Genomic DNA, 27,432 nt, shown 5'->3' with positions numbered 1-27,432 from the left:
CTATTTCATGTTTAAAGGCTGCCTAGATTCTTGGTTGGTGGGAAGGAAAGACATAAAGAGGACAGGTATTTCATCTCCTATAGTTGTGAGAGCACTTACTGCACAAGCAGAGAGGGTGGTAGAAAGAGCAAACCAGGGATTCATCAGAAGGACAGCACCTCCAGAATGCTGACTGGAAATGCCAGGCGACAGAGGAAAGGCTGTACGCACAGCTACATGCACGGAGCACTCATGGCGCATGGCATTTTGGGCCTTCTTGGAATAAAGAAGACTGGCTTTAGGATCCCAAACTGAGAACTGTACTGTCATCACTGTTAGACTTAAAGCGTTTGGGGGCCCTGGATAGCAAGGAAATTAGGTAAAAGGACAGGAAATGCATTATACAGGATGATACCACAGAAGTCGGTTTGGTGATGGCATCAAGGAGAAAAGCTTCCTGGAGGTCAGGTAAGAAGAGGGAAATGGTGTTTAGTGGTAGAAATGGATCCAATCCATTGAACATGAAAGAAGACAATGGTAACCTTATCATGGCCCTGGGGGAAGAGAACTACAGAAAATGGAGCAGGCACAGCGAGAGCCGCATGAGCCTTCATGGAAGGGGATCTCCAAGTGACAAATAAAAATGTAACATGTCAGAAGCATTTGTGTGAAAGGTCAAAACGGACGAAGACAGAAACTGGGTGAGAGGGACAGACTTTGAGGAAGCAGGGTGGTTTGAGCAGACAAGGCAAGCTGTGAGAATTGGTAGTCCTATTGCAATTATTGGCCACCAGCCTATCCTTTGAAAATGGAGAGGACAAAGGGCAGGAAAGAGTCAGATGAGCCAGGCAAAGATGAGGGAAGAATAGTACCCGGCAAAATAAAGGGCATGTCTCAGTTTAAGCAAGAACAGGAAGTGAAAATGAATCTGAAAAATGTGCAGGAGGCTCCAGAAACAGATTAAAACAACGAATGATTTCCACTCTCTCATCTCTTGAGATCTTCCTTCATAACCTTCATCCCAACCACACACAGCCCCTCGAGCACCTCATGATCCACAAATGACATCATCTGTTTGTTCCTGTCCAATTTTTCCAGTATTTTCTGATTTAAAAAAAAAATTCTAACATCTGACATTTATTCACTTCTTTTGTTCTTCTTTCAAGTCTCTTCCCACATAATTATGGGATCTTGGTGGTTACAGTTCAGGGAACAGTGTGAAAAGGCAGAGAAGTTATCTTCAACTTTTCTTAAAACGTTGTTTGGCCTAAAACTAGAAAGTTGTGTCCAATTTTAGTCATCCGACCTTTGGAAGGTAACGGATGTGAAAGTACCAAAGAGAATTCAGAAAAGATTTACTATATTAGTTTGACTGGAGAAGCTGGGGTCGCTTTCCAGAAGACAGATTTGAAGGTAAACACTATCTTGAAATGGTTTGGGGGAGAGCAAATTAAGGAGCTGAACAAAGATAACGATGCACAGGTTTAAAGTTGCAATCTGCACGTTACAAGGAATAGGAACAATTTGCAATTTCCTGCATGCAAGGGCAATGGATCAGAACTTCTACAAGGAAAAATCCTTGAGAGAAAGAAACCGCGGTAGTCCAGGGAATATCAGGGCTGCAGACACTTTCTGTGTTATAATTTAATGCATCTTCAACTCATTATTTCTGCATTCAAAAGACTGCCAGCAACCACACTCACCACTATTGTGTATACTTCCTCGCTCCAAATTCAGGTAGATTCTTACATTCCTTAATTTTTCAATCTGTCCTGGAGAAGCCAGCTTCAAATAGAACTTCTGACAAGTTCCTTCTTCCTCAAAGGTTTTCTCAACCGTACCCATTTGCTATACTTTAGCTCTCAATTCTTCCCCTTTCTGAAAACCCATGCAATAATCCACCTTCAATGTAGGGAACCCTGACTCGCATCTTCACCAGCCTCCATTCTCACAGTAACAGTTGTGCAACTGTAGATCTAACCCCTTTACCACCTCCCTTTCCACTGTGAAGGTGAAATATACAGTAAAACCCCTGGGATTGGTAGATCTTGGATAAGTTGAGTTTCCAGTTGCCTGAGATGGTGCGCAGCGTGAATGAAGAACCTACAGCAAGGTGCACCAATTTTAAACCCTTTTTTTTTTAAACCCATACATTTTCCGTGATTATTTTGCCTGTTGCTTGAATTCGGGATAATATGGATTTTACTGTACTTCCATTTAGCCCAGGGGGTTCTCGATCTTTTTCTTTCTACTCACGTAACACTTGAAGTATTCCCTATGCCATCAGTACTCTGTGATTAGTAAGGGATTGCTTAAGGTGGTATGTGACTCGTTATGTGCACGGCTTCATAACTCCAAAGGAAATGGGCCAATGACAAGTTCTCTCAAGCAAAATATTTCAGTAACAATTGGGTCTAGAGCAGAGATTCTCAACCTTCCCTCCCCACTCACATACCACCTTAATCAATCCCTTACTAATCACAGAGCACCGATGGTATAGGGATTACTTCACTCACATACGTGAGTGGAAAGAAAAAGGTTAAGAACCCCTGATTTAGCCCATACAATTCATTGATCACTTCAGTGCTGGGAGATCAAATGCAAACTGATGACTGTTTAATGGAAACACTGCAAATCAATTCACAACTGATGAACTGAGCAGTGGCTCCTTCTGTTGCCTTAATGGAGCTCAACTTAATTTTGAGGAATAGTGTTGGTTGTGACCAATGGCTTCAAATGGAACTGCCATGAATCAAATAAAAACCCTGGAAACATACAGGCTCAAATTCAAAAAAAGATTCAGGGGTTTGTATCAGTCTTTCTCAAGATGGACTCAAGGAGCACCATCCAATTTTACTGAGCTTCCCTGCATCACGCTGGGGTATGGAAAACCTCGTATGATTCTGGGCCAGGACAGACCCAGTTGCAGGATCCAAAACCCATCAAATTCAATGGGGTTTGGACACAAACATTTGGGAGCTGATGGGAAGGCAAGTTTACTTTACAATAAATTTACATGACTCCGTGGTGTTTGTGTGTTAGTTAATTTTCATTTCTTAAAACCATTTACTTGAATTTTAATAGTTTTAAAATGTCCCTAGCTGTCAGAGGATGAAGAGGCAGAGACAAGGCTTGCACCCCCCCAGCGAGAATATAATGCCCAGCGAGAGTCAAGAACCAGACCCCCATATTCAGCCCAACAATGTACATCCCTGCCCAGGAAAATGCAGACATGCGGCTTTCTGTGTGGGTCTACAGGACACAAGATCAGCATTACTTACTGCAATGGCTCTGATACTCCCATGTACACCGATATCTCTTTACTCTCCCCATTACACCCCCCATTCACTATTGTCACCTTTGATGTTTAATTCCTTTTGCTTTCACAAACCCTTCTGTTCTTCCCCCACCTCTTATTCACTGCAGGTCAAGATCCATTTTCCACAGTGATTTCAGATTCCGAAAAAAGGTCAATAACTCGAACTTTGTTTTTCCTTCAGAGAAGCTGTCCACAGCTTCTGAACCCTTCCATTGTTTTGCTTTTATCAAGAGCAATCAAAGACCCTACAACAGTAGGCAATTTTTTTTTGGGGGTGGGAAATCATTTATATCTGAAATCCCAAGATTGCTTGAAAACAAAAGATTGTAGCCAACCAAAGCAAGGATTGGACATTTAATCACCATCTCATTCCAGTATTCAATGCGATCATGGCTGATCTGACCATGACCAAGCTTCACCTTCCAGACTGATCCCAATAATCTCCACCTTGAATAAATTCAACAATTCTACACTCTGGGCAACACCTTCACAGCGCCAGCAGTCGGACCGGGGTTCGAGTCCCGCGATGTCTGTAGGAAGAAGATTGTACGTTCACCCTGCTTGTGCGCGGGTTTTCTCCGGGAGGAGGGGGTTTTCCAGTTTCCTGTCACCCTTCAAAAACGCACTGGGGGGGGGGTGCGTGGGTTAGTGGGTAGCACAGACTTGTCGGCCTGTTACCGTGGCCAGATGTCCAAATTTAAAAATAACACTTCCACAGCTCTCCGGGATAGAGATCTCCAAAAAAATAAATCGACTGTTCTCAGGAAGTAAATCCACTTCCACAAGAGTGAATTTGCTTTACTTTTTGATCTTGTTGTGCTAGTTAATTTTCATTTCCTAACACCATGTATTTGATTCCGAAACCTCTTATTCTGAAACTATACCTTAGTGTTTGACACTCCAATGCACCATATGACACACAGGAATGATACATCTCTGTACTCTGCAGTGAGCAGTACATTTCAGCTTTTGTACAGCACAGCATGTGCTCTACTGGGTGCAGCCAGTACATGTGCAATGTTCTCAGCAGAATTTACATTTAAAATATAGACAATAACCAACATACAAAGAGGCAGGGGCTTGGGTGCCTACCTGAAGCAGGCGTTGTGCCAGTCTGTGTTCAGGGCCTGAAGGTACTGACCATCATAGATGGAATGGCCGCATCCCGCACAGCAAGGCAAGCACCCCCCTGCAACCCAAGAGGGCAAATTATCACATACAAGAAGCAAATGAGCGTCGTTGAGCATGTGCACAAACCCCCCCCCCCCCCCACCTCCCCGGTGATGCTGGCGGGGCCTAGGAGGGGGGTCAGGTGCTCCCCACCCCCAATGATGCTGGTGGGGCCTAGGAGGGGGTCAGGTGCCTCCCCTCCCATGATGCTGGTGGGGCCTAGGAGGGGGTCAGGTGCCCCCCCCCCCATGATGCTGGCAGGGCCTAGGAGGGGGGTCAGGTGCCCCCACCCAATGATGCTGGCAGGGCCTAGGAGGGGGTCAGGTGCCTCACCTCCCATGATGCTGGCGGGGCCTAGGAGGGGGTCAGGTGCCCCCCCCCCCCATGATGCTGGCAGGGCCTAGGAGGGGGGTCAGGTGCCCTCCCATGATGCTGGCGGGGCCTAGGAGGGGGTCAGGTGCCCCCCCCCCCAATGATGCTGGCGGGGCCTAGGAGGGGGTCAGGTGCCCCCCCCCCAATGATGCTGGCGGGGCCTAGGAGGGGGTCAGGTGCCCCCCCCATGATGCTGGCGGGGCCTAGGAGGGGGTCAAGTGCCCCCCCAATGATGCTGGCGGTGCCTAGGAGGGGGTCAGGTGCTTCCCCCCAATGATGCTGGTGGGGCCTAGGAGGGGGTCAGGTGCCCCCCCCCCCCCATGATGCTGGCAGGGCCTAGGAGGGGGGTCAGGTGCCCTCCCATGATGCTGGCGGGGCCTAGGAGGGGGTCAGGTGCCCCCCCCCCCAATGATGCTGGCGGGGCCTAGGAGGGGGTCAGGTGCCCCCCCCCCCAATGATGCTGGCGGGGCCTAGGAGGGGGTCAGGTGCCCCCCCCATGATGCTGGCGGGGCCTAGGAGGGGGTCAAGTGCCCCCCCAATGATGCTGGCGGTGCCTAGGAGGGGGTCAGGTGCTTCCCCCCAATGATGCTGGTGGGGCCTAGGAGGCCCCCCCGGATGATGCAGGCGAGCCCGGTGTTGTCGGCACAGACAAAGCGGCCGCACGGTGCTCCAGGCGGGGCGAGTCCCCATGAAAGGAGGCCGCCAGGAAACATCTGCACACACGGGCGGGGGGAGGAACGCAGCCGCCGGGCCCAACCCCAACCCCACCCGGGGCAGCCGCCCGCTCCGGCCGACGCGCTGGGGGTCTCGGGCGGCCTGTACCCACCCTCCTCCTCTCCCATCCGATCGTCCCTCCAGGTGCAGCACAGCAGCATCAACCACATCCGCGCCCGGCCGCCGCTCTCCGCTGCACTGGCCCGGCCGGCGAGCTGGTCAATCGGCGGCTGCTCCGAGGACTCGCGGAAGGACGCTCAGCGCGCCGTGCAAATCCTGCAGCGGGAGGGGGGACAGGAGGACTGGGAGTTGGGGGACCACCCAATGCAATCTCCACTGTCAACGATCAGCAGCGGAGCTTTCCCGCGGGGCGGGGGGAGGTGAAGCAGCGGTGCAATGCTGCAACGCTCAGGACGCGATGGTATACTCCACTGCACACGAACGCAGCCACTGCAGCATTCCAGACAGACACCAGTGCACCCCTCCCCCGAATACTGAGGACTACACCAGTGCACCCCTCCCCCATCATACTGGGGACTACACCAGTGCACTCCTCCCCCATCATACTGGGGTCTACACCAGTGCACTCCTCCCCCATCATACTGGGGACTACACCAGTGCACTCCTCCCCCAAATACAGGGTAGTACACCATTGCACCCCTCCCCCATCATACTGGGGCCTACACCAGTGCACCCCTCCCCCAACATACTGGGGCCTACACCAGTGCACCCCTCCCCCAACATACTGGGGCCTACACCAGTGCACCCCTCCCCCATCATACTGGGGCCTACACTAGTGCACCCCTCCCCCATCATACTGGGGACTACACCAGTGCACCCCTCCCCCATCATACTGGGGCCTACACCAGTGCACCCCTCCCCCATCATACAGGGGTCTGCACCAGTGCACCCTTCCCCCATCATACTGGGGACTATACCAGTGCACCCCTCCCCCATCATACTGGGGACTACACCAGTGCACCCCTCTCCCATAATACTGACGACTACAACAGTGCACCCCCCAATACTGTGGACTACACCAGTGCACCCCTCCCCCTACATACTGGGGCCTACACCAGTGCACCCCTCCCCCATCATACTGGGGCCTACACTAGTGCACCCCTCCCCCATCATTCTGGGGACTACACCAGTGCACCCCTCCCCCATCATACTGGGGCCTACACCAGTGCACCCCTTCCCCATCATACAGGGGTCTGCACCAGTTCACCCCTCTCCCATCATACTGGGGACTATACCAGTGCACCCCTCCCCCATCATACTGGGGACTACACCAGTGCACCCCTCTCCCATAATACTGACGACTACAACAGTGCACCCCCCAATACTGTGGACTACACCAGTGCACCCCTCCCCCTACATACTGGGGCCTACACCAGTGCACCCCTCCCCCATCATATTGGGGCCTACACTAGTGCACCCCTCCCCCATCATTCTGGGGACTACACCAGTGCACCCCTCCCCCATCATACTGGGGCCTACACCAGTGCACCCCTTCCCCATCATACAGGGGTCTGCACCAGTTCACCCCTCTCCCATCATACTGGGGACTATACCATTGCACCCCTCCCCCATCATACTGGGGCCTACACCAGTGCACCCCTCCCCCATCATACTGGGGACTACACCAGTGCACTCCTCCCCCATCATACTGGGGTCTACACCAGTACACCCCTCCCCCAAATACAGGGTAGTACACCATTGCACCCCTCCCCCATCATACTGGGGCCTACACCAGTGCACCCCTCCCCCAACATACTGGGGCCTACACCAGTGCACCCCTCCCCCAACATACTGGGGCCTACACCAGTGCACCCCTCCCCCATCATACAGGGGTCTGCACCAGTGCACCCCTCCCCCATCATACTGGGGACTATACCAGTGCACCCCTCCCCCATCATACTGGGGACTACACCAGTGCACCCCTCCCCCATCATACAGGGGTCTGCACCAGTGCACCCCTCCCCCATCATACTGGGGACTATACCAGTGCACCCCTCCCCCTACATACTGGGGCCTACACCAGTGCACCCCTCCCCCATCATACTGGGGCCTACACTAGTGCACCCCTCCCCCATCATTCTGGGGACTACACCAGTGCACCCCTCCCCCATCATACTGGGGCCTACACCATTGCACCCCTTCCCCATCATACAGGGGTCTGCACCAGTTCACCCCTCTCCCATCATACTGGGGACTATACCAGTGCACCCCTCCCCCATCATACTGGGGACTACACCAGTGCACCCCTCTCCCATAATACTGAGGACTACACCAGTGCACCCCCCAATACTGTGGACTACACCAGTGCACCCTTCCCCCATGATACTGGGGACTACCCCAGTGCACCCCTCCAATACTGGGGACTACACCAGTGCACACCCCCTCCATAATACTGGGGACGACACCAGTGCACCCCTCCCCCATAATACTGGGGACTATACCAGTGCACCCCTCCCCCACAATACTGGGGCCTACACCAGTGCACACCCCCTCCATAATACTGGGGACTACACCAGTGCACCCCTCCCCCATAATACTGGGGACTACACCAGTGCACCCCTCCCTCATAATACTGGGGACTACACCAGTACACCCCTCCCCCAAATACTGGGGACTACACCAGTGCACCCCTCCCCCATAATACTGAGGACTTCACCAGTACACCCCTCCCCCGAATACTGGGGACTACAGCAGTGCACCCCTCCCCCATAATACCGAGGAGTACACCAGTGCACCCCCCAATACTGGGGACTACACGAGTGCACCCCCCAATACTGGGGACCACACCAGTGCACCTCCCCCCATAATACTGGGGACTACACCAGTGCACCCCTCCCCCATAATACTGGGGACTACACCAGTGCACCCCCCCCCCCAATACTGGGGACTACACCAGTACATTCCCCCAGTACTGGGGGCTACACCAGTGCACACCCCGAACTCTTGGGACTACACCAGTGCACTCCCCAATTCTCGGGACTATAGCAGGGCACTCCCCTGGATATACTTGGGACTACACCAGTGTATCACCTCACACCCTCTGCTTGGTCTCTCAGTATCCGTTGCAACATTCCAGATCACGTTCGCTGATGCAAGCCTTTAAAGTGAACATTTAACTCCTCTGTTCGCCCTATTTAAAGACTAATTTGACTTCGGTCCTGTATTTTAGATACAGGGGCACGCCACGATTATACTGAAGGTCACACAAATGAAGAATTCATCACACTGCAACTCCACCAGCGTCACTAAACAGTTTTCCTGGGGTCAGGGTGTAGTCAATTAGTTGAAAATTGCAAAGCCTTATCAATTATATTGCAACTGGCTGAGCTGAGCATATAGTAAATAAGCCTCAATGCAACATGAATGTGTTCAGTTTATTGCAAGCTGATGCTGAAGCTGTGTTCGCCTGCTTGTTTACAGCACCTCTTCACCATCTATTTATTGGAATAAATTGAAGTACTTTGTATTTCTAATAGAAAACAAAACAGCTGAAGACAGAAAATACTGGGTCTGGAGGTTTCATCTGTAACGTTTCTCAGAATTTTGTCCCTGCTGAGTGTTTCTTACAGTTTCTATTTTTATTTTAGGTTTCTAGTGGTTTTCTTAATTTGGAATTTGTCTTGGGATCCTATCACTTCTGTATCTATTCGTATATAGTGCTAACGATTGGCTGAGAGCCGTGGCCACACCTACTGGCCAGGTCATAAGGTGCTACACCTCACCAGACCCAGGTCAGTCTGGACTGGTCAACCTTGACGTACTACGCTCCAGTCTTTTGATAATAAAAACCTTAGTTTCAATCTACGTCTATGAGTCATTCGACGCGCTACAACCGATTCCTAGTAAAGAGGACGTGGTCATAGTATTGGACCTGAATCATTCAGAGATGGTGGAAGGATGGAACTTTAATAGCAAGTTTGATTATATAACCTGCAAAATATTGGGAAGAAAAACATCTGAGTTCTTAAAATAAGCTAGTGATGACTTGGACAGATGTGAGCCGGGGAGATTGTAATTTAACTCAGTAATTGAGATTTCCAGCGACTGACACTCTAATTTGACTCTTCCTGACAGTTTCTGATGATCCACACTTTGATTCATCTGGGGGTGTTGTTCTGACTAAATGTCTGTCATGAGGTGTATCCAAAAAGTCACTTCTGGGATCTGGGGAGCATCACTTCTCCAGTGTATTCCTTTCTACTACTCCTTTTGGTTGACCTACTGGTGGGAGCTGTCTGGTACAGAAGTGTGTGAATTTGACCTTGAGTGGTTGTATATGTCCCATCTTTGATCCTATTATAAGTTAACTATTTGAAGATCTTCCCAAATTATGCACCATTTCCCCATGTTTTGGGAGTGATAAACCATGGTGAACACAATCTCTCTACATCTGGCTGGGTCTAAAAGAGATTGTGACAAAGTTAGTAGGAGGTGCATTCTTTCACCATCTCCAATGAGTAAAATAGGACAGATTGTGGAATGAGGGGTAAGTAGAAGGTGGGAAGGAGGATTGGCTGAAAGGATACCATCACCCTCTGCTGACCACCAACTCTGCCAATAATCACTCCAATAATAACCAGCCCTCCTCCAACTGACTCCAATGCTCTGGTGACATCTATCTGTGGCCAGTTTGCTGTTGGTGCCTCTTTGACCAGAAAGGGGAAGAGAAAAACCTAGTGTCGCTGAGAATATTCTCCCAGAATCACAGTGCGGCTTTCGCGCAAACAGAGGAACCACTGACATGGTCTTTGCCCTCAGACAGCTCCAAGAAAAGTGCACAGAACAAAACAAAGGACTCTACATCACCTTTGTTGACCTCACCAATGCCTTCGACACCGTGAGCAGGAAAGGGCTTTGGCAAATACTAGAGCGCATCGGATGTCCCCCAAAGTTCCTCAACATGATTGTCCAACTGCACGAAAACCAACAAGGTCGGGTCAGATACAGCAATGAGCTCTCTGAACCCTTCTCCATTAACAATGGCGTGAAGCAAGGCTGTGTTCTCGCACCAACCCTCTTTTCAATCTTCTTCAGCATGATGCTGAACCAAGCCATGAAAGACCCCAACAATGAAGACGCTGTTTACATCCGGTACCGCACGGATGGCAGTCTCTTCAATCTGAGGCGCCTGCAAGCTCACACCAAGACACAAGAGAAACCTGTCCGTGAACTACTCTTTGCAGATGATGCCGCTTTAGTTGCCCATTCAGAGCCAGCTCTTCAGCGCTTGACGTCCTGCTTTGCGGAAACTGCCAAAATGTTTGGCCTGGAAGTCAGCCTGAAGAAAACTGAGGTCCTCCATCAGCCAGCTCCCCACCATGACTACCAGCCCCCCCACATCTCCATCGGGCACACAAAACTCAAAACGGTCAACCAGTTTACCTATCTCGGCTGCACCATTTCATCAGATGCAAGGATCGACAATGAGATAGACAACAGACTCGCCAAGGCAAATAGCGCCTTTGGAAGACTACACAAAAGAGTCTGGAAAAACAACCAACTGAAAAACCTCACAAAGATAAGCGTATACAGAGCCGTTGTCATACCCACACTCCTGTTCGGCTCCGAATCATGGGTCCTCTACCGGCACCACCTACGGCTCCTAGAACGCTTCCACCAGCGTTGTCTCCGCTCCATCCTCAACATCCATTGGAGCGCTCACACCCCTAACGTCGAGGTACTCGAGATGGCAGAGGTCGACAGCATCGAGTCCACGCTGCTGAAGATCCAGCTGCGCTGGATGGGTCATGTCTCCAGAATGGAGGACCATCGCCTTCCCAAGATCGTATTATATGGCGAGCTCTCCACTGGCCACCGTGACAGAGGTGCACCAAAGAAAAGGTACAAGGACTGCCTAAAGAAATCTCTTGGTGCCTGCCACATTGACCACCGCCAGTGGGCTGATAACGCCTCAAACCGTGCATCTTGGCGCCTCACAGTTTGGCGGGCAGCAGCCTCCTTTGAAGAAGACCGCAGAGCCCACCTCACTGACAAAAGGCAAAGGAGGAAAAACCCAACACCCAACCCCAACCAACCAATTTTCCCTTGCAACCGCTGCAATCGTGTCTGCCTGTCCCGCATCGGACTGGTCAGCCACAAATGAGCCTGCAGCTGACGTGGACTTTTTACCCCCTCCATAAATCTTCGTCCGCGAAGCCAAGCCAAAGAAAGAATAACCAGCCCTCCTCCAACTGACTCCAATGCTCTGGTGACATCTATCTGTGGCCAGTTTGCTGTTGGTGCCTCTTTGACCAGAAAGGGGAAGAGAAAAAGTGTTGTTTGAGAGAACGATGCAAATGTTTATAGGGTGGATAGCTGGCAGTTTGTTCAGTCCATATGATAGGGGTTTGAAACTTGGAGCAGGGATATTATGTGAGTTGGATGAACTTTAGGTCCCTGTTCTGAAGGTGGGCATGCAGATATTAATTTTAAAACTTTCTGGCAGTGTGAAAACTCATCTGTAGGTGAAAGATCTTTTTTTATATATTGCAGTGTATTTCATGAAACAGCTTTAACACAGTGGCAGACTTAACATTTATTCAGTGTTTTCTGGCCAGAGAGAAAGACTAGGTGTAATAATCTTTCTTCACACACTATTTTCACATTTCTTTTAAAAAAAGACTTTGGAACCTGGTTTTATGTCTCTGTCAAGTGGAGGGAAAAGGACATTGTATACATCCTGGTTTGTAACTTCCTTGCTGGATTCCATTTCAACAGTTGGGTCCATAGAGGAACAGTTCTCCCAGGTGACTCTTGTGTCCATCAGCAAGGCTGGAGGTATCTGTAGAGATCACTAGCAGTGGAGAAGTCCTCTTTTGGAAAAGTGCTTCAAGTTTAATGACTTCATAAGACCAGAGAAGTTGAGCATCACAGTCAATTTGCCGACACTGTAATTTTAATATTTTTACCATCCCTATTATCTGTGCATTTTTCTGTTTCTCAAATGAGGCCACTTTGCAGACACATGTATTCCTTTAAATCTGTGTGTTTCCTCACAGTTCAGTGTTTTATCTCATAATGGCACATCTTTCCTTCATAGAGACCACCACCAAACATTCTGCTTCCTTCCATCCATCTGACCAACAGCAGCGGACATTTTCTGAGAAGGTACTGCTGAATAAAAGCAAAATGCCAGAATGTTACCTGTCCCAAACCAAGTTCTAGTTCATCTTCCATATAGTCAGCACTGGGTAAACCACAAGTGAAAACAGGTACAGTCAAAACCACAAGGATTCTTACTTCCGTGGTGCATTTTAACCTCTTGCAAGGCCTTCACATGATTCAAATGAGCTGCAAGTGGAGAACACTGATATAATTTTAGAGGAAGTGATCGACGCTCGAAATGAATTGGCCTCCATTATGCCAACTCCCATTTCAGTAGAGTTGAAAAGACAAATAAGATTGGCATTATCGTAAGGGAAATACAAAAGTCTGCAGACACTGTGATTGTAGTAAAAACACACCAAAATGCTGGAGAAACCCGTCCGGTCTTTTCAGCGATCGTGGGAGACTGAAGCATAGATAAAACTCACATTCGACTGGAGGGAATACAAATGTTTTTATTAGCTTACAACACAGGTAAGGGTTCACGAACAGGCTTCAGAGGGGTTCTGGGTTTAGGTGGGAAACCAGAGTTATATATGGGCCCCAGGGGGAGGAGCCGGGAGGAGGGACCAGTTGTCAGTACTGAACATTTCTAGTGAATCCCAGTTCACTACAGAGACAAAGATATATTGCTGACATTTTGGGTCTAACCCCTTCTTCAAGGAATTAGTGGAATGAGCCAGAAGCAGGAAATCTTTGAAAGTTTCAAAATTCAGACAGTGCTGTCTGGAGAAGGAATCCAGACTAAAAAAAAGGTATTAATTGGAGGTAAGAATTGATCATGTTTGTGAGAAAGGAGACGGAAGGCAGAGACAGAGCTGGGGGAAGACAATGGGGGGGGGGGGGGGAAATAAGTGGAGGTGGGGTTAACAAAAGCCAGAGAAGTCGATTATAATGCCATTCAGTTGGAAGGTGCCCAGTTGGAAGATGAGGTGTTGTTCCTCCAATTTGCAATCTGGCAATGCATGAGACCATGGATACTCATTGTAGAGCTCGTCGAAAGAACCAAAGACTTGTTGATCCAAACCAAGGCTTTTATTAACAAAAGACCGGAGCTCTTCACAGGTGGCCGACCAGTCCGGAATGATCCGACCTGGCTAGGGACACAACCCTTTAAGGCCCAGACAATAGGTGTGGCTTAGCTCTCAGCCAATCGCTGTAAGCACAGTCTAGATACAGTAACTATATACACTATGTACATTGGTGATAGATCTGTACTATCACACTCATGCCAGTAAGGGAATGGGATGGAGAACTGAAGTGGTGACCACTGAGAGATCCACGATATTGCGGTGGACAGAGCCAAGGTGCTCAACAAAATGATCTCCCAGTCTGCATTCAGATTCTCCAATGTAGAGTAGACCATAGCGGGAGCATTGGATGCAGTAGGTAACCCCGGCAGATTCACAAGTAAAATGCTGCTTCACTTGGAAGGACTGTTTGGGGCCCAGAATGGTAGTAAGGGAGGAGGTGTGGGATTAAGTGGAGCATCTCCTGTGGTCACAGGGGCTAGGTCTCAAGGGGATGATGGGTGGGAAGGGAGGAGTGGACAAGGGAGTCATGGAGTCAGAAGGCAGAGAGGGGAATATGAGTCAAGTGGTGGGATCATGTAGTAGGTGGTGAAAATGGCAGAGAAGGATGTGTTAGATGCAATAGGCTGATGGGGTGGTAGGTGAGATAAGAGGAATCCTGGGACCAGGAACAAATCAGCTGGAAACAGATGTGCTTTAGGATTGCTTCATATCTTGATTTACTGAGTCAACTTCATTTCCCATGTTTGTACTAACTGTATTTGTTTAACATCGTTACCTTTCCTTCTTTTTCTTTTGGCCAAGTATTCCCAACTGTTTATTTCCCAGTTCTGGTTATCTTGCAACCATATCTCTGATGTAGCCATTACATAAGAACATTAATTTCTTTGGGCCATAAATTCATCTGTTTTGTAAAGAATGGTTTGGATGAAGTATCTTTAATTTTGATCCTTTAATATTGATTGGCGGCATGCTTAGCGTAGTAGTTAGGCTGACATTATTACAGCGCCGGCGACAAGAGTTAGAATCTAGCATTGTCTGTAAGGACTGTACATTCTCCTGTGACGTGAGGTTTTTCCCAGGTGCTCCAGTTTCCTCCCGCCCTCCAAAATGAATGGGGTTGGCAGGTTAATTGGGTAGAATGAAAGTCTGAAAATGCTGTGATTGTAGTAAAAACACACAGCCCGTCTTGCAGTGTCCATGGGAGGTAAAAATATTTATTCTAAAACATTACTGTTTGCTTAAACCTTGAAGGAGAGCTCAGGGCCGAAACTTCGATATATCTTTACCTCCTGTGGACGCTATGAGACCGGCTGAGTTCCTGCAGCATTTGTATGTTTTCATTAGGTTAGTTGGATGGCACAGGTTTACCGTGCTGTATTTAAAAAAAATCATTCATCATTATTCCCGACTTTGGCTCTGTTTGCTGGTGCCCTTTTTTGCTTGCAAGCTTTGTCTCTTCCAGTCATACTCTGGCTATCATTACATCCATAAACTGCACTGTTGACTTTTCCTTTCTCTCAACGTCACAAATTATATCTCGACTGTGTATCACTCCTCCCCAAACACCCACCCACCTATGAAACCCTGTCAGCAGGACCTAGAAGGATGCAAGTGAACATGTGCCAACAGAACCAGTATTTTATTCCTCAATACTGGTGTCAACAATCAATGAATTGAAATCCATTTCTCCCAAATTAGTCTTTGAGCTATGCTTTCAATTCTTTGAACTTACAGTATTTACCCGATGTTAATTTGTATGGGTAATGATCTTGAAATGATTATCTGTGAAGTTGTGCTATTTGACCTTGTTTCTTAGTCCTACCTAGGTACTAGTTCAGACAATGACAATTCTCCTAAATTTCTCAGGAAGATGTGACTGGGTGCCAATATTGAGCCTTTCAATTGGAGATGAATATGCAGTATCCTTGGGATAGTAGCTAGGGAGGGGAATTAAAACATGACTTTTATATTCTTGTTTCAAAGATGACCAAAAAGCCCCTTGACATTAACAGTTCTTGATCCTTCAATAGTCTTAAAATTAATCTTCTTAATCTTTCACAAATTCTCTAACACTTTGACAAGCTAGTCCTACAAAATGCAATGAAAAGGAATGAGCCAAATTGGCAAATATGATAAAGGCACCAGTTTTATTTTGTGGTAGTGATAAACATAGACTAAACCAGCAACTACTTCAGAAATCAATGTTTCCTGTGGTGGGGGAGACTGGGACAAAGGGCTTAGCCTCAGATTTCAAAACCATCCCTTTAGATGAGGAGGAATTTCTTTACTCATCTGGTAAAGGAATTTACCAGATTCCTGGTAAATTCACCATCTGAGGGTGGTGAATCTATGGAATTCATTGGCACGTAGGCCACATCATTGGATCCATTTAAGACTGAGGTAGATTCGGAAGGCAATCAAGAGGTATGGGGAGATGGCACGAGAATGTTTTATTATTTTATTTTTTATTTTTCACACTATAAACCATATTGATCAAGATACATACATTTTCCTTCTTAAATATATACAGTGTCGTTTTCTCCCCCCTTCCCTCCTCCCCTCCCTCCCTCCCTCCCTCACCTCCCCTTCCATTTATTTAAAGTTCAGAATATAAGATACATTAAACCCGTCAAACAATGTTGTCACTCAATAAAAATAAACAAGAAATTCCACTGAGTCAGTTCTTTTCATTATCTTCTCCTTCTGTCATTTTAGGTGGTAGATGTCCACGGTAGGTTTCTCTATTGTGTTTCATGTATGGCTCCCATATTTGTTCAAATATTGTAATGTTATTTCTTAAATTATATGTTATTTTTTCTAATGCAATACATTCATTCATTTCTATATACCATTGCTGTATTCTCAAGTTATCTTCTAATTTCCAGGTTGACATAATACATTTTTTTGCCACAGCTAGGGCTATCATAACAAATCTTTTTTGTGCTCCATCCAAATCGAGTCCAAATTCTTTATTTTTTACATTACTTAGGAGGAAGATCTCTGGGTTTTTTGGTATATTGCTTTTTGTGATTTTATTTAATATCTGGTTTAGATCTTCCCAAATTTTTTTCACTTTCTCACATGTCCAAATTGCATGAATTGTTGTTCCCATTTCCTTTTTACAGCGAAAACATCTATCTGATACTGTTGGGTCTCATTTATTTAACTTTTAAGGTGTAATGTATAGCCTGTGTATCCAGTTATATTGTATCATATGTAACCTCGTGTTTATTGTATTTCTCATAGTTCCGGAGCATAACTTCTCCCATGTTTCATTCTTTATCTTTATGTTTAGATCTTGTTCCCATTTTTGTTTAGTTTTACCATTTGTTTCCTCGTTCTCCTTTTCTTGTAGTTTAATATACATGTTTGCTACAAATTTTTTGATTATCATTGTGTCTGTAATCACATATTCAAAATTACTTCCTTCTGGTAACCTCAGACTGTTTCCCAATTTGTCCTTCAAGTAGCATTTCAGTTGGTAGTATGCCAACATTGTATTGTGAGTTATATTATATTTATCCTTCATTTGTTCAAAGGATAATAATTTATTTCCCGAAAAACAATTTTCTATTCTTTTGATCCCTTTTTTCTCCCATTCTCTAAAGGAAAGGTTATCTATTGTAAAAGGGATTAGCTGATTTTGCGTCCGTATTAGTTTTGGTAGTTGGTAATTTGTTTTATTCCTTTCTACATGAATCTTCTTCCAAATGTTGAGCAGATGATGCAATACTGGAGAATTCTTACGTTGTACCAATTTTTCATCCCATTTATATAATATATGTTCAGGTATCTTCTCCCCTATTTTATCTAGTTCTAATCTAGTCCAATCTGGCTTTTCCCTTGTTTGATAAAAATCTGATAGGTATCTTAATTGTGCGGCTCTATAATAATTTTAAAAGTTTGGTAGTTGTAAGCCTCCTTGTTTATACCATTCTGTTAATTTATCTAGTGCTATCCTCTGGTTCCCCCCTTTCCATAAAAATTTCCTTATTATTCTTTTTAACTCCTTGAAGAATTTCTCTGTTAAGCGTATTGGTAATATCTGAAATAGGTATTGTATCCTTGGGAAAATGTTCATTTTAATACAGTTTATCCTTCCTATCAGTGTTAGTGGTAAGTCTTTCCAATGCTCTAAGTCGTCTTGTAATTTTTTCATTAGTGGATAATAATTGAGTTTATATAGATGGCCGAGATTTTTATTTATTTGTATACCTAGGTATTGCATTGCTTGCGTTTACCATCTGAATGGTGATTCTTTCTTAAATTTTGAGAAATCCGCATTATTCATTGGCATTGCTTCACTTTTATTTGCGTTAATCTTGTACCCCAACACTTCTCCATATTCCTTCAATTTCCTATGTAATTCTTTTATTGATATTTCTGGTTCTGCTAAGTATATTATAACGTCATCTGCAAATAGACTGATTTTATATTCCTTGTCTTTTATTTTTATCCCTTTTATTTTATTTTCTGTTCTTATCAGTTCTACTAGTGGTTCTATGGCTAATGCAAACAATAAGGGAGATAGTGGGCATCCCTGCCTTGTTGATCTGCTTAAGTTAAATTGTTTTGATATATATCCATTTACTGTCACTTTCGCCAATGGCCCCTTATATAATGCTTTAATTCAATTAATATATTTCTCTGGTAAGCTGAATTTTTGTAGTACTTTGAATAAATAATTCCATTCTACTCTGTCAAAGGCCTTCTCTGTGTCTAAAGCAACTGCTACTGTTGGAGTTTTATTTCCTTCTACTGCATGAATTAAGTTAATAAATTTACAGATATTGTCTGTTCGTCTTTTTTTAATAAATCCAGTTTGGTCTAGATTTACTATTTTTGGTACATAGTCGGCTAATCTGTTTGCTAATAGTTTAGCTATTATCTTATAATCTGTGTTAAGTAAAGATATTGGTCTATATGACGCTGGTGCGAGTGGATCTTTCCCTGTCTTTGGTATTACTGTAATTATTGCTGTTTTGCATGAATCTGGTAAGCTTTGTGTTTTATCAATCTGGTTGATTACTTCCAGAAGGGGAGGAATTAAAAAATCTTTAAATGTTTTATAGAATTCTATTGGGAATCCATCCTCTCCTGGTGTTTTATTGTTCAGTAGTTTTTTTTTATTATCTCCTGTATTTCTTCTATTTCAAATGGTTTTGTTAATTTATTTTGTTCCTCTGTTTGTAATTTCGGTAGTTCAATTTTAGTTAAAAATTCATCTATTTTGTCTTATTTCCCTTCATTATCAATTTGATATAATTGTTCATAGAATTCTCTGAAGTTTTCATTAATCTCCGTTGGATTATATGTGATTTGCTTGTCTTTTTTCCTTAATGCCAATACCATTCTCTTAGTTTGTTCTGTCTTAAGCTGCCATGCTAGAATTTTGTGCGTTTTTTCTCCTAGTTCATAATATTTCTGTTTTGTCTTCATTATGTTCTTCTCCACCTTATATGTTTGTAGTGTTTCATATTTTATTTTTTTATCTGCCAATTCTCTTCTTTTAGTTGTGTCTTCCTTCATTGCTAATTCTTTTTCTATATGCGCTATTTCCCTTTCCAACTGCTCTGTTTCCTGATTGTAGTCCTTCTTCATCTTAGTTACATAACTTATTATTTGCCCTCTGATGAACACTTTCATTGCATCCCATAGTATAAACTTATCTTTCACTGATTCCGTATTTATTTCAAAGTACATTTTAATTTGTCGTTCAATGAATTCTCTAAAATCCTGTCTTTTAAGTAGCATGGAGTTTAATCTCCATTTATACATTCTTGGTGGGATGTCCTCTAACTCTATTGTCAATAACAGGGGTGAGTGTTCCGATAATAGTCTAGCTTTATATTCCGTTTTCCTAACTCTCTCTTGCATGTGAGCTGATAACAGGAATAGGTCTATTCTTGAGTATGTTTTACGTCTGCCCGAATAATATGAATATTCCTTTTCCTTTGGGTGTTGTTTCCTCCATATATCCAAAAGTTGCATTTCTTGCATCGATTTAATTATAAATTTGGTTACTTTGTTCTTTCTGTTAATTTTTTTCCAGTTTTATCCATGTTTAAATCCATATTAAGGTTGAAATCCCCTCCTATTAGTATGTTCCCTTGCGTGTCTGCTATCTTCAAAACGATATCTTGCATAAATTTTTGATCTTCTTCATTAGGTGAATATACATTAAGTAAATTCCAAAACTCTGAATATATCTGACATTTTATCATTACATATCTCCCTGCTGGATCTATTATTTCCTCTTCTATTTTGATTGGTACATTTTTATTGATTAATATAGCTACTCCTCTAGCTTTTGAATTACATTTCGCTGCTGTTACATGTCCTATCCAATCTCTCTTTAATTTCTTGTGTTCCACTTCAGTTAAGTGTGTTTCTTGTACGAATGCTATATCATTTTTTTCTTTTTTCAGTAAATTTAGCAGATTCTTCCTTTTGATTTGGTTATGTATTCCATTAATATTTAAAGTCATATAGTTCAACATAGCCATTTCATACTTTGTTTATCTTTCCTTTCCGTTTCCTCATCATCACCTTTCCTTATCCATTTCTGCTTTCTTGTTTTGAACACATTATAAGACAACATTTCTAAAACATAAAATATTTCCATTATTCTCCTATCTAAGATTCCTTTAACCCCACTATCCCCTCCCCTTCCTGAGTTGCCCTTTATCCCTTGTCGGGCAACCACATCTCCCCTCTCCATTTGGATTTGCGAATTCACTCGCAAGCGTCAACTGATTTCGCAGAGACCGTAATTCTTCCCCACCCAGCCCACCCCAGAAAAGATTTTAATCTTCATATATAACAAAGCTCACTCTCTTAATTTCCCCCATACTTCCTTTCTTCCCTTTCTTTTCCTTCTTAGTTCTTACCTATACTCTATTTTTTTATATATATACATACACACATACATGTAGTTTGTGGTCATTTTTGTTCTCGTTACATGTCTTCATCTCTCTGTCTGTTTTGTAGTTGTTCTGCAAATTTTCGTGCTTCCTCCAGATCCAAAAATAGTCTGTTTTGCTGCCCTGGAATAACTATTTTAAGTACCGCTGGGTACTTTAGCATAAATTTATATCCTTTTTTCCATAGGATCGTTTTTGCTGTATTAAACTCCTTCCTCTTCTTCAGGAGTTCAAAACTTATATCTGGATAGAAAAAAAATTTTTGACCTTTGTATTCCAGTGGTTTTTTGTCTTCTCTTATTTTCCTCATTGCTTTCTCCAATATATTTTCTCTTGTTGTATATCTTAGGAATTTTACTAAAATGGATCTTGGTTTTTGCTGTGGCTGTGGTTTAGGGGCTAATGTTCTGTGTGCCCTTTCTATTTCCATTTCTTCATGTAATTCTGGTCTTCCTAGGACCCTGGGGATCCATTCTTTTATAAATTCTCTCATATTCTTGCCTTCTTCATCTTCCTTAAGGCCCACTATCTTTATATTGTTTCTTCTATTATAATTTTCCATTATATCTATCTTCTGAGCTAACAGCTCTTGTGTCTCTTTAACTTTTTTTTATCAGATTCTTCTAATTTCTTTTTTAAGTCATCTACTTCCATTTCTATGGGTGTTTCTTGTTCTTCCACCTTGTGCACTCTTTTTCCTATATCTGTCATGATCATCTCTAATCTATTCACTTTTTCTTCTGTACTTTTTATTCTTCTTTTTATTTCACTGAATTCATGTGATTGACATTCTTTTACTGATTCCATATATTCTTTAAAAAAAATATCCATTATCTTGCCCTTCCCTTCATCTTCCATTTCTCTGTGTTCTTCCTCTTCTACTTCTGAGTCCACTTCAGGATCTGAGTCCTTTACCTCTGTCTCTTCTGGTTTTCTTGTTGGGTTGTTTGTTTTATTTTGTTGGGTATTTTTGGTCATCTTATTTTTATTAGAAGTGTCTTGATGCTGGTCTTCTTCCTCTGGGTTGGTCATCTGTTGTTTCTTTGATTTCTTTTTACTCTCTTCTTTCTTGTTCTCGTTATTTTCTATGTTTTCCTCTTGCTGCTTTGTTGTGGTTGTCAATTTCAGCTGTGGAGATCGACTCCTCAGCTGGTCCCCCCTCCCATCAGTGTTATTTTTGTCTTGCGCATGCGCAGTTGCACACTTTTGTTTGGCTCCGTGACCCATTTTTGTAGTCCCGAGTTCGGGGCTTCAACTGACCTTAGGGAGCGGGCTTCTCTCTCCACGGCGGGCCTCCTCGTACAGGTAAGGCCTTCACCTTCTTCTTTCGACGCCTTTTCTTCTTCTCTTCTTCCCATTGCTTTTGGCTTTTCTTTCTTCGCTGCCATTTTCTCCACACTTTTACTTTCACTTTATTTTGGTTTTTGTGTTTGTGCCTTTGTTTTTTCACTGTCTTTTTTTTACTTTTCCGGATAGGGCTGGAGTTCCCCGACCGGCCACTACTCCGTCACGTGACTCCCTCATCCACGAGAATGGGGTTGAAGGGGATAGTAAATCAGCCATGACGGAATGACGGAGTGGATTTAGTGGGCTGCATGGCCTAATTTCGCTCCAATGCTCTTGTGTTGCGTAAGTGACCAACCTATGGAATTGCTTACCACTTGATATTCTTGCTTGATTCTTCTCCTTGCTTCTGTAAAGCTGCTGAAGGCAATTGAGATGCATTGAAAGTCCAGGAAGCTACAATCAATGGGGAAATAGAGGCACAGTGGTGGCTGATTACCTTCCTATGGATGGTGCTGCTTGAGGAGCATAATAACCGAGCAGGCATGTTGACATCCTGAGAGAGAATAGAACACACTGCTTCTGCTGTACCTCAATGCACAGGTTTGGCACAGAAAGTAGAGTGAATGTCTGAGGTCAGAGGGATGGATAACTTTTTAGTGCCCCATCAATGCAGTGGGTAAAAGTATAGACTGGAGAGGCTGTTATCATCAGATCCAAAAGAGAAAGCAAGGGTGTATCACTGAATTTCAAATCAAATGTTTAGTTGTAGTTTTAACATGTCTTTTCTCAGCAGAAAAGACTATTGTTTGAATAGTTAATTTTTCAATGATATTTGTTAATGTACAATAGCTATAGATATATGTGATTAATGAAAGTTCGAGATGAAATTTTGAAAAAGACATTTAAAGGTAGAAGTAATGAAGCAGAAGAATTGTATGGCTAATGTAAACTTCATACTTTCTACAGCCAAGAGAGTGAGGAATTTATTGGGATTAAATGATGGAGGTTGAATGGAGTGGGCTGGAATATGAGGGGGAGGGAAACATATTTATAAATATGTTGAGCTGAGTGTGACAAGAGAATTGGAAAGTGCTATTGAGGCCAAGATTGTGTACCTCTGGTGTGTTTGTCATGCTGGTGGGATATGATGTACCCAGGGACTGTGATGGAGTCTTGACACTTTGTTTGTGTGGTAAAACTCTGTGCTTGATTAATGTGTGGGGCAATACTCCCAATTTTCATACCAGTTCCTAGATGTTTGCAAAGTGCAGGATCAGTTGCCAAATGGTCCTAAGTTTAACATATTTTCACACTGCAATTACAATACAATGTAACATTTTGCTTATTTAAAAATTAATTATTGCTGAAGGTTTTGGAATCACAGCCTGGGAGAAGTGGTATATTTCCTCCGACAGAAATTGATGAATCCCAATGTTTATTTTATGATGAGCCAGCAGTTTTACAAAGATCATTTTGACTAAAACCACTTGATTTAAAATCCCAATTCAGCTGCCATGATTGGTTACTCTGGATTGGATTACTCACCACTCTTTCAAAACCGCACCAAATACTAGTACCCAAAAAATTGCTACAATTGTTCAGGTGCCAATAATAGAAGCTCTACAGAAGAAGCACTGCAGGGAAATTAAATTGTATCATCCCATGTAGAACTATTGTAGAAATGCACCAGGGTAATTTATTTGGGGAACAGAGAATGGAACTTCCTGCATTGACAGTGTAATGTTTCAAAATTATATTATTACATGAAATCAATTTCCAAATGTATGTTACTGAAATGTGTTTATACAACCCTGCTGTTCATTTTATCCTCTTTTTGCTTGCAGAGTTCAAATTGGGTTGCAGCTAATCAAGTGTTTTGAAATTAGTTTCATCTCAAAAACAATTACCTGTAAGGCAATTTGAAGTGGCTATAAATATGAAAGAATTTTGTTTTTCTTTGCATGCTTTCTTGTGTAATGCTTAATAATTTTGTTGCTGTTTGAAAATCCAGTCAGCAGGACAGGGACTACTTGAGGTATAGTTTGTGTAATTTTATGTTCAGTCGCAGGATAATTGTGTGTCAATACAAAATCAATTGCCCTAATTTTGGTCATTTATAACATGAATGTGGAAGATACAAAGATAGGTAGAGGGGCAGGTAGTGTTGAGGAGACAGGGAAGCTACAGAGGGACTTGAACAGGTTGGAAAAATGGACAATATAGCCCATGGAATACAGAGTAGGGAAATACATGATCATGTACTTTGACAAGGAATAAAGACAGACTATTTTCTAGATTGGGAGAGAATTCAGAAAGTGGAGGCCCAATGGGACTTGGGAATCCTAGTGCAGGATGCCCTAAAGATTAATTTGAAGATTGAGTTGATAATAAGGAAGGCAAATGTAATGTTGGCATTCATTGCAAGAAGAAAGGATGTAATGCTGTGGCTTTAAGGCATGGCATTGGTCAGATCACATTTGGAATATTGTGAGCAGTTTTGGGCCCCATATCCAAGGAAGTGTGCGTTCTCATTGGAGAGGGTCTAAAGGAGGTTTACAAAAATAATCCTAGGGATGAGAAGGTTAACAAAAGAGGAGATTTTTCTGGCTCTGGGTCTGAACTCACTTGAGTTTAAAAGGATTGGGGGGGAGGGGGGGGTTTGGAGAGACATCTCATTAAAACATACAGAATATTGAAAAACCTGTATAGAATGGATTTGGACAACAATGTTTCCTGAAGTGTGAGTGTATTAGACCAGAGGGCAGAATAAATAGATGACCTTTAGAACAGAAATGAGGAGGAATTTCTTCAATTGGAGGGTGGATTTGTGCCAGTTTGATGTGGAGGTGAAGCCATTGGGTATATTTAAAGTAGAGTTTGATAGTTTCTTGATTGGTTAGGATGTCAAAGGATATGGGAGTAGTTGAATGGTGGAGCAGACTCAGCTTGAATGACCTAGTTCTGTTCCTATGGCTTGTGGTCTTGCACTTTATGGAATTGGGAGAGTTATGCAGAAAATAATGTTTTCATTCCAATTTTGTTACAGTGTTCAATGATGTACTTACTAAAATTAATATAAACAATTCTGTTTATTTTAAAAGCAGTTACTGAATTATCCATCCAGTATTGAAGTCACATGGTTTACACCAAATCTAAAGCAATGCATTACTTTTGGGCTCAAGTTTGCCTAGAATGCTTATTACAACGAAACTGATGTAAAGTATGACAGCATAATTTCAAGCAAACTCATTTTCTAAAAGGAGTTGCAGGACAAAGTGATGAGTTGCAATAAAAGTAGAAACTGATCAGCATTTGCTTCTCTGAACACTTAAGGTGCTCATATCAAGTTGCTCTCTGAATTATTTTCAAGAAGATTTAAAATCATAATTTCCACCATATGCAAGACAGTAAGAGAGAGAGAGTGGAGCCAGGTGAGAAAATCAGAAAACAGAAAGGATGGGATAGTTTTAACAAGTGTGGCTTTCATGGGCTTCTGCATTTTCACAAGTCAGACAGCTCCAATTGCATGGAATTCAGTAATTGTGCATAATTTGTTTAAATAACCTCTTTTTTCAAAATATAATCTTAAAGATGATGACCAAGATATAATGTAGAGTCAGGGATTCTTAACAGCATGTACACTTGTCAATCTCTTAACAGCAAGACAATGTTCTAATTTGTATTCTTAATCTAATGTGTTTATAAACTGGAACTGGTTTGGAAATTACTCATTTAAAAAAAACTCTTCCTTTGATCAATGTTCTGTAATTAAAACAGCTGTAAGAATTCTATGAGGACATTAATAATATAAAAATATTAGTTAATTACAGCTGTGGAGGTAATCAGATTGTTGAAATGTATGGAGCTCATTTAACAATCTTGATCCTGGAGGTAGTAAAACCCTGGCCACACCATACCAATGGTGAAGGGATGAATGATTTCTCACTCTAGGGCAGATATTCCTGATCCTGGAGCTATTCAGTCATGGATGCGCAATGGATACAGGAACATTGGGAAGGGAAAAGCACACATTTTATCCCCGAGGAAATTCAGAAGCCTTCATAAGGAAAATCTGTCTGAATGTTCTCAGCTTGCATTAACTTCAAAAGTCATCAAATCAATCTGTCCAGGAATATTCTAGCTAGAAAAGTAATGTTCCCTGCAAGTGCAAAGTCTTGGTGGCCAAGTGCACAAACTACACAATGTGAAAGTTGCATTGGTCATTTCAGGCCCCATTCATCATGTTGAGCCATCATTTGTATGAATACAGCTGCCACTCTCAAAAATAGATTTTTAGCACCGAACATTATTGTGGGATTGGATGGAGTTACTGCCTTGTTGTATAATCCAGACATCACTCACAGTACAGTTTGTAAAGCAAAGCACAAGCAACTGAAAATTAATAACACAATTTTTATAATTTAAAAATACTGGAGTCAGTCACAAAACAAGTCAAGGATGGTGTTAACTAATTAACAGCAAAAGACTCAGCTGTAAACTGGTCCACAAACTTTTGAAGTACACAACATATTACAGTTTCCTTGTTTTAAAAAAAAACCCATTAGATATTGATAACAAATGTAGATGAAAGTGGGGGATGGAAGGTGTAGCCGAGGGAAAAGGATGGAGCTGAATGGAGTGCCACTATCCACCATCCTTTACATTCCATATCAGGCAGTAGCACCAGAATTCTTGAGGTCACTTTTCAAAATAGTTGCTCATTTTCTCCTTCTGCCACAATATTTTCCCAAGGCACAGTGGGATCCTTCAGAAATACAGAAAATAGATTAAATTGGTTTCAAAATTATTTCCAGCTTGGCCAACAGCAATACAAGAGAGCTGATATTAAAGTATTGGATAAATAACTGAAAAACATATGAAATAAGATTCTATTTATAATTAACATTATGAGGCTCTTCTGACTTTGCTCAGTTAGTTTCAGGTAGAATAGTATTAAGATCAGAGAGATTTGTTGGTTCCATGCCTCTATGATGTGAAGTTTGAATCACTTTTATGAATTCCTCGGTTAAGAGTGTTGTTCTATGAAGGAGGATTGAGTAAGATTAGACAGTCACTAAAGTTTAAAAGGCTGATCACCATTCTCAATATGTACAGGTCTCTGTGAGGGATTGGCAGATGCTGAGAATCCAGAGTGAGGTGAGATTGTCAAGATCATTTCTATGCACAAAGGTTTCAAAATCTTTGTAGTTCTAGCTTAATGAATGGTGGATCTTTCATTGAGTATATTCAAGTCTGGAACTACAATATTTATGAACACCAAGGGAATCAAAGTACAGCATAGATGGAATCTGCAAGGAAAATATGCAAATTAGAATCAGCTGAATTTTTATTAAACGAAGGGTTATAGTTGTACTTCTAATACTTAGGTTCTTTGATCATTGGGAGATCAGAGAAATTTAGATTCTTGGTATCCCTACCTCAGAGGATCTTTCCTGGAGCCAATTCTCTATTGGCATCGTGAAGAAAGCACGTCAGTGCCTTTACTTCC

General features: G+C 43.1%; 2 protein-coding genes across 12 annotated transcripts in view; both read right to left on the bottom strand.

Moving 5' to 3' along the window:
• Positions 1-5,985, bottom strand: part of limk1a (LIM domain kinase 1a) — a 53,285-nt gene extending 47,300 nt beyond the window's left edge. Inside the window, exons 1-2 of the mRNA XM_069912079.1 lie at positions 5,667-5,985; positions 4,391-4,487 (exon numbers count right to left, since the gene is read on the bottom strand). Of these exons, the coding sequence (XP_069768180.1) occupies positions 4,391-4,487; positions 5,667-5,724 (155 nt within the window). The 5' untranslated portion in view covers positions 5,725-5,985. The remainder of the gene's footprint in view (positions 1-4,390; positions 4,488-5,666) is intronic.
• A 19,008-nt stretch (positions 5,986-24,993) lies between these two features.
• Positions 24,994-27,432, bottom strand: part of LOC138749782 (elastin-like) — a 270,705-nt gene continuing 268,266 nt past the window's right edge. For all 11 annotated transcript variants that reach the window (XM_069911641.1, XM_069911643.1, XM_069911638.1 and 8 more), the window contains one exon: positions 24,994-26,688. In XM_069911641.1, coding sequence (XP_069767742.1) covers positions 26,642-26,688 — 47 coding nt within the window. In that variant the 3' untranslated portion in view covers positions 24,994-26,641. The remainder of the gene's footprint in view (positions 26,689-27,432) is intronic.

The sequence above is a fragment of the Narcine bancroftii genome, chromosome 14 (assembly GCF_036971445.1).
Source record: "Narcine bancroftii isolate sNarBan1 chromosome 14, sNarBan1.hap1, whole genome shotgun sequence".
Classification (NCBI taxonomy): Eukaryota; Metazoa; Chordata; class Chondrichthyes; order Torpediniformes; family Narcinidae; genus Narcine; species Narcine bancroftii.
This window is presented reverse-complemented; position numbering and strand designations above follow the sequence as displayed.